The sequence below is a fragment of the Acanthisitta chloris genome, unplaced genomic scaffold (assembly GCF_000695815.1).
Source record: "Acanthisitta chloris isolate BGI_N310 unplaced genomic scaffold, ASM69581v1 scaffold17512, whole genome shotgun sequence".
NCBI classification, from domain to species: Eukaryota; Metazoa; Chordata; class Aves; order Passeriformes; family Acanthisittidae; genus Acanthisitta; species Acanthisitta chloris.
In genome coordinates, this window is record NW_008661185.1 from 13,265 (window position 1) to 20,830 (window position 7,566).

Below are 7,566 nucleotides of genomic sequence, written 5' to 3' on the forward strand. Positions count from 1 at the left end.
GGGGTGCTGCTTCTCACTGTTGTAGGAGCCTGAACTTACCATTAACCATAAAATAAATACAAGATGTTTGGATGCACTTGGGTCATGTGCAGGGGGAGGGCTGCAGTACAACATGCAGTTTGCAGAGGATCCCAGACTGGTGCTTGGAGGCTTTTCTTGCTTCCAAATGGCCACAGATCATAACTCTGCATAATAGCAGAGGGAGTTTTGATTGAACTTTGAGGAGTTTTTGCTCCACTTGCCTCTGCCTGCACATACATGGGATGAAAGCATCCCTGCCTGAGAATGTTTTGGACATGGTGCACTGTCTGAGGTAGAGAAATAGAAGTTCTTTGGCAGATGTGTGTTTTTGCTGTTTCTTCATTGACTGAGCCCAGGCCAGAGACCATTGCCCTGGTCTGAGCGGTAGTCCTTGCTGCAACTCTTGTGACTTTCCAGCTGCATGTGTGTTTTGGGTAGCTGATAAGCAGGAGCCAGGGGCCTGCCCCTGTCCCAGGAGGACCTTGCCTTACTGGCAGCCTCCCTTCCCCCTCCCTTCCAAGTTCCTTGAAGAAAACATAATGTATTGCTCTCTCAAAAGTACTGTTTTCATAGCTTCTGGGGGAGCCCTTATCAACAGGCTTTTTCCACATACAATGTCCTGCATGCTCGTCAGATGAAAATTCTTTCATCTGGTCCTTCCCAGCTGCGTCAGTAAATACCTTCCCAGCAATAAATAGGGTCCTTCAAGAGAAGGACCTGTACCTCTAACTGGAAAGTCCCTGGGGGGGTTGTGAGGTTGGATAATCTGAACCCCCCTAGACTCCAGCCGTGCTGCACAGAGGGCTGTGCTTGGTGTCAGAGGCTCCTGAGACAGGAAGGGGAAGGTGTTCTCCTGGGGTGATGTTCCAAGGCACTGGGTGTCCATTCAGTGATGGGTGCATGCCTCTGGTGTAGGTGCTGTTAGACCCAGACACAGGTGCTGATGTTCCTCACAGCTGTGAAAACCAGGAACCATCAGGAAAATGCTCACTTGGCTTTTGCATTGGCTTCCACCTGTGCTCCCTGTTAGATGTTCTCTACAGGTTTCCATCTGATAATGCTGTTCAGGGGGTGCCACCAACTAGCTCACTGTGTGGATCTTTGGACATCTCAACAACCTTTTTTATTGCTTCCTGCTGCCTGTTAGAAGGTTATTTATGAGAGCAATGTGTTCAGGTAAACACAGACTCCTTCAAAATCTTCCTCACAACAAGTGGTTGAATTGAGGTGGGTTCCAAGCTGGTTTGATGTTTAACTTGAGATACTAAGAAAATACTTCCCCTGTTTAGCTAAAGCAAACAAATCAAGAGAGGAGACCTTTTAAATGTGATTCACACTCCAGCGGCAACCAATACTGATTTTTTTTCTTTTTTTTTCTTTTACAGATATATTCCCAGCTGATGGCCAGTCTGGTATGTATGAAATGAAAATGCAGCTCCTCAAACTTCCTTCTCCCCTGTCTTCCCTGTGTGTCTCTTTCTACAGAGCCAGCACTAACCAGATGTAGAAGACTGGGACAGAAATATGCAATGGATATTAATGTAAAAAACCACCCACAAAACCCAAAACAAAATAATAAACCCATCCCAGAACAAACTGCTAAAAACCCAGGAAGAAAAAACACCCTAAAAAAAGTACAGAGCTCTAATATTTGGCTGTTCCTGTATGGCAGTGACATGTTCTGTGCTTTCATGTAGTGATGACTCAACTGCTGGTAGGTTACTTTGCTCCCATCCATTACAGCGTAGCAAGTTTGGGTGTCATGGGTTGAAAGAGTTTTGGAGCTTGTAGGTCTTGGTCATTACACGTAATGGAAAACATTGATGTGTCAAGTTGCAAATGCGACTCAGAATTACTGCTGTTACATGTTGTTTGTGTACAGCTGGATATGTCCATGAACATGAAGATGTGTATTTGAATTTGCAATACTCGGGAAAGACACAGACTTCATGGTTTGTAGTCCCTGTGTTGCTGTTGAGTGTTGCTGTTGAGTATTGCTGTTAAGGACAACCGAAATACACAGTGTTGCCATCAGTGCAAGACCAATGAAAACTTCCTGGCCCCAGTAGAGTGTGCAGTGTCACTGAGGGAACTTTGCAGAATGGATTGGGGTCCCAGGAAGGAAGGGAGGCTGCTGTGGATGGAGGTCCCAAACCAGGAAAGGAATGTAGTTTTTAGAAGCAGGTGTTGATCTCAATTCTTGCCTCTCCCAAACTGCCAGAAACTCTTAATTCAGACTGATGTTGTCTAAGTGCGAAGACTGAAGGACAGGTTTATGTTTTACCCACTGATACCAAGATCAGTCAGTGAGATCCTGTTATCTCGGAGCTGTAGTGTTCTAATGTAGTGTAGATGTTCTGTAGCAAAGGCACTGGGAATGGGAGTAAGTGCCTGATGCAGCCTCAGCCATGTCACTGTGTCTGCCTCCCACCTCCATCTTTGGCTTTGCATGGGATCTCATTTCACCAGTTCATGGATAGTGTGAGGATAAATGGCTGCTGATTGCAGAGGTATTGCGTGATCGGGATTTGGAAGTATGGAAATCAGCTCCATTGTTTTATAGCTGATTTGAGTGAAAATTGCTCACTGGTTTAGAGTGTAACATTGGAGACTGTGATTTAACTTCCTGAACTGAACAGAGGGCTGGAGGTTGTGAATGTGTTTCCAGAGCTCTAGACAGCTAATGAGCCTGTGGTGTATAACTAGATTCACTGGATTATGGCTTTGATTCCACATTTGTAAGTCTCTCATGGTTTTTTTCGCTTTCAGAACATACATGAGAGTGAAATACTGTTTTTGAAGGAACCAGCGTATATTCCCATGTGTTGTTTGTAAGAGGCTTTTCTCTACCCTGATGAAGGTCTGTCTTCATTGGGTGTTGGGTTTTGTCTGCCTGTGCTGCAAACTCAGATGTCCTTTGCTTGGCACATCTCCATCCTCTTTTCTCCAGCTGGTTGGGGACCTTCACAGCTGCCTCCAGGGTGGGGTGTGAGTGTGTCTGCAGCAGATGATAGCACTTCAGAAAGTGCATGTTCCAGGTCAATAGTGTTGCAGAAAACATTGCCTACGGAGCTTGGGGCTTTTCACAATTCTGTATTTTTTTAGGAGATAAGTTGAAAGCTTAAACAAGATTCTTCTGAACAGTATCTGCACAGGACACTGCACAGTCTTCTCTCATACCTCTTGCAGAAAAGCCTTAAAGCTGGTGCCATGCTTTTTCTTCCCATGCACTGAGCTTATCTAGAAGCCCTGGTATCTCAGAACACAGTGAAGTGTGAGCACAGCAGGCAGGGTAGCACCATGGGTGGGGGCAGCAGGGCTGCGGCAGACAGAGACACAAATGGGGACTCCTGAGGCTCTTGGGTTTGACTCCCTCACCTCCCTTTCATTGCTGAGGTGTTTGAATGAGTTAATTAGCTCAAGTCTGTTACTGCAGATCACCAAGGCTTTCCTACCTATGTCAGTGTGCATTTTTGAAGGTTAATCTTGCAAGCCCACATAGGTCTATATGGCTGGTTTCCCCCATGGGACAGAAGTATGTTGTTTTTCCACCCAAGGAAATGGCTTAGCAGAGCGAGTGATGGAGGGTGCTGAATCAGTGATAGGGTTGGGAGTTGCATAGGTGAGAAGCCTGAGCCAAAAACCAGCCATTTTGTAGGCACAGTAGCTGTAGTGTGCCCCAGAGCATGTTCCTGCTTGTTAGCATATGGATGCTGGAGGCGTTGTGCCCTCAGCCTGGTGTCACGTGTGAGCACTATGGAGGTGGAAGGGCAGCAGTGTTTGCGTCCCGGTTACCTAGTAGTGTTTGGAAATAAAACAGTTGTTGGAGAGAGGCCTCTGACTTTGCTTCTGTCTGGCGCAGCAGTTCCTCAGTCCTCTAGGACCAGCAGCTAGGATTTGGCAGCTGTAGGGTGCTTTTCAGGAGAAGCCACTTCAAACCATGTGATCTCTGGAGTTCAGATGGAAAGCTGAGAGACTTCCACGCCCTTGAGAGGTGCAGGGGTGGGCAGTGGTGGCAGGGCAGAGGGTCAGATGCTCATATTCCCCACTTCTGCTGTTAGAGGAGGGCTGTGAGGGCACATCTGCAGGACCTCTCTGGATGTGTTCGCTGTGAACACCAAACCCCTCTGAGGCAGCCAGTGCCGTTCACCTCCCAGGACTTGCTGCTGCGTGTGGTGGTGAAATTTGCTGCCTGCTCTGGAACCAAATACTTTCGCCACTTCAAGCGGATCTCCTGCTAGCTTTGTGTGCTGTGCCTGTGCCCTCCTGGCCTTGTATGCTGCAGCCAGCCCTCCTCATCTCCATGGTGGAGGATCCCAGCCTTTTTAGTCTCACCTCTGGAGGGGTTGCCTCTTGGCAGTTTAATTGCTTTTCTTTGTGCATCTGTATCACTGCTGTGCCCTTGTTGAAATCCAGAGACCAGAGCTGACTGCAGGGTGCAGTTGTGGATGTGCTGGTGTTCAACAGAGCAAGTGATGCTCTGTCTTGGTCTTGCTACTCCTGATGACTTTTTTTAATCTTCTGCTGCACCCTGACCTGATCATTTTGTACAGTTGTCAGCAGTGGTTGAGATATCTTTCTTGAGTTATAAATGCCACTTTGAATTCAACGCTGTGAAGTTTTCTATAAGGAGATGTGGATGATGCTCCCACTGCAAGGAAGTGGTTTTTAATCCTTTTTAAAGAAAAGGAGGGGAGATGGATCTTTAAGTTAGGAAATTGCTGTGTTGGTAACTGGGTCTTCCTGATTACTTTAGGAAGTCTTGCTCTGATTAGGGTGTTTTTACTCTTTTATACCGTGTGTTGGTGACAGACAGCCACCTGTAGCACTGGAATTACCTGAATTAAGAGAGTGTGGTTTATACAGCAGGATCCATGGGATTGTGCAGCTGGCAGCAGTTGTTATATCAAAGTTATTTAGAAAAATCTGAAATTTCACTCATCTGGCTTAAGGTGGGGAGCATAAGAGGATGTTGTACCTTGTGCTGGAAATCAGCTGGGCTGAGGTACAGTAATCCTTAAGTAGCACAAAAAGAAGCCTTTCTGCCTGCTCTCAAAGATTGCAGGGATATTTGAGTGCCTTGTTGTCATGGTTTTAATGTTCTGGATTTGCCAGCGGGAGGAAGCCCCCATACCTGTGCTTCGTTTAATCCAGGTAGTTACAGGACTGTAGGATTTCTTCAGCTCATTTCTGGGTGTGTGACCTAGGTCTGGCCTCCTTAAATTCCTAGGAATGTTTGCTGCACCTGCTTCTACCACCAAATCACTATTGCTTTCCCCCACCCCAAGAGACAGGCCTGGATTTCTGCCCAGTGGTGGCTTTGTCTTCCTCAGCCTCACAAGCTGAGGTGCTGCTCAGTCTCTCATTATGGGGAGGCAGGTTTGCAGCTGTCCTGGTGTAGGCTGAGGTCGAGGTTAAGTGGTCTCTTTGCAAGTGGCCACTGCACAGGGGACACTCTGGTCCTGCAGAGATGCCTCTGCAAGAGTAGCCAGTCAGGTACAGGAATCACAGCAGGAGGAACTAGGAATGATGTTATTTAAATTACATCACGGTTTCCTTTCTAGAAACGCACTCTCTTCTTTGAGATGACAGGTTTTCCAGAGGCATATTTTGTGCAGAGTTTGCACTTTTGCCTTGTACGACCCCTCACCCCCTCCCCTGGCACAGTGGGAGCTGTGCAGTCTCCTCCTAGACAGTGTGAACACTTGGAGCTGGAGGGTCTCGCGGCAGGCGCTTGGCTCTCAATTCCTGTCTCTTCGTTGTTAAATATTTACAGTGAGACGTACCAGATGCTTCCCAGGAAGGGTTTTGTCAGCTTCCAAGTCCCCAGATGCAGCTGCAGAAGAGGCTGACGGCCATTAAAGGGATCATGTCAGCACGACGCGCTGGGTTCGGCAGCGATGTGCTGACCTCCTCTCGCTGGTGCTACAGGCACTGCCGGTCCTGCTGTCTCGCTGGCCACAGTGGGATGCAGGCAGAGAGCACCCCTCTGCTGATGACAAGAGATTAATGATGTCTGGTCCTCAGGCTTTTTGTTTTTCTTCTCCTTTGAAGCGCTTTCACTGTAGAGGGAGTGGGTGATGCGCTTGGCTTTTGCTGCTGCACGTCTTTTTTTCTTCTGGGACCTTCTCTCCGCAGCAGTGGTGCCTGGGTGTGACTGCTGCATGGCTGCCTTGGCTCCCACTCTGTTCTTGGCACGGTGGTGTCTGTCTCACTCACGCTGTGGAGAGAGGGGTGGGCCGATCCAGGCGAGGCAAACTCCATCACCAGCTCCAGGCATCACTAGCCCTGGGCATGCCAGAGGCAGCTGGAGCGTTGCTCCTGAATGCCACTCCTGTGCTGGCCGCACTGGTCAGGTTTCCAGGGTGCCTCTCGCTTCCAAGATAAAGTCCAGGGCCTTGGGCTGGGCTCTGTTTGTTGCTCTTTGTGCTTATCAGCTCTTGTTGCTGACAAGGTGACCTGCTCTGCAGTACTGAGGATGGGGAAGAAGGGTCCCCCTGGCCCGGGCTGCATGCTGGTCTGGCCCCCCTGCCTGGGACAGTCTGTAAATGCACACCAGGCTTGCTCCCATGCCAGGTGTCCCTGTCTTGGTGTTACAACTTCTGCTGGAATAACGTGCCAGGAGCCGTGGAGGTAGGATCTCCGGAGGTGGCCGGATGGCTCCTCTGAGGGGGGAGCCAGGGAGGAGCAGGCTCGCTAGGTCATCGTTTTTCCAACTAAATATAGTTGCCCGTGCTTTCATAAGGTCGGGATTTTTGCATCACGTGACTGTCTTATCCCTCTCTGCCGGCAGTCAGGGCAGTCAGAGTAGGGGATCGTGTGTCTGAATGGGTAATAATTAACTGTTAACTAGATTTTCATTAGAGCCTGGCAGAACAGGCAGAGCGGTGCAGCAGAGGTAAGCTGGAGCAGAGCAAACTGCTCCTGATCCCTCCTGGAGGGTGGACACCCCCTTTTAATTTGCAAATCAGTTGTCCCCGAAGGTGAGTGGGTTGGGTTTTTTTCCTGTGTGTTATAAGGAGTTGTGAGTCTTGCCTTATGTGTCTGTCCTTGCTGTCCTGTAGTTCCTGCTCATGTCACCCCTCCCTCTCCCACCACTGATTTTGTTTTTTAGGCCATGAACTATCAGCTGGTCTCTGAGCCGGCTTGGAGGAGGGCCTGACCCTCAGTCTCCTCCACGATTTGGCCTGCCTGCATGCCCCATGCCCTGCAGCCTTGCCTCAGGCGCCCTCCTCTCCCAGTGCTGAGGTGTCCTTGCTGTGTCTGAACTGCAGCTGGATCAACTCAGCCTTTTCTCAGGGGCCCCAGCCTGCCTGTGAAGGACTGAGGTGGCACTGGACGGCCTCTGGCTTTTCCAGCCCCTCTCCCTGAGCCGTTTAACCTGACAGACTGTTTGCAGGTGTCCTTGAAGGCTTTTCTGTCTTCCATGCCAGCAGAATTACTGGTTACATGTTCTGCTGGCTGGAGACTTGACTGCACCAGGCAAGCTGGGTCAGGCACTGGTGCTGGAGTAGCCTCTGCTGCAATGGGTGGTGAGTGCCTCTT

The 7,566-nt window shown here is 49.2% G+C and overlaps 1 protein-coding gene across 1 annotated transcript in view; it reads left to right on the forward strand.

The window, feature by feature from the left end:
• Positions 1–1,406: 1,406 nt before the first annotated feature.
• LARP1 (La ribonucleoprotein domain family, member 1) overlaps positions 1,407–7,566 on the forward strand; it is a gene marked incomplete at its 5' end in the record, with an annotated part of 25,200 nt that continues 19,040 nt past the window's right edge. Inside the window, one exon of the mRNA XM_009070139.1 lies at positions 1,407–1,433. Within this exon, the coding sequence (XP_009068387.1) occupies positions 1,407–1,433 (27 nt within the window). The remainder of the gene's footprint in view (positions 1,434–7,566) is intronic.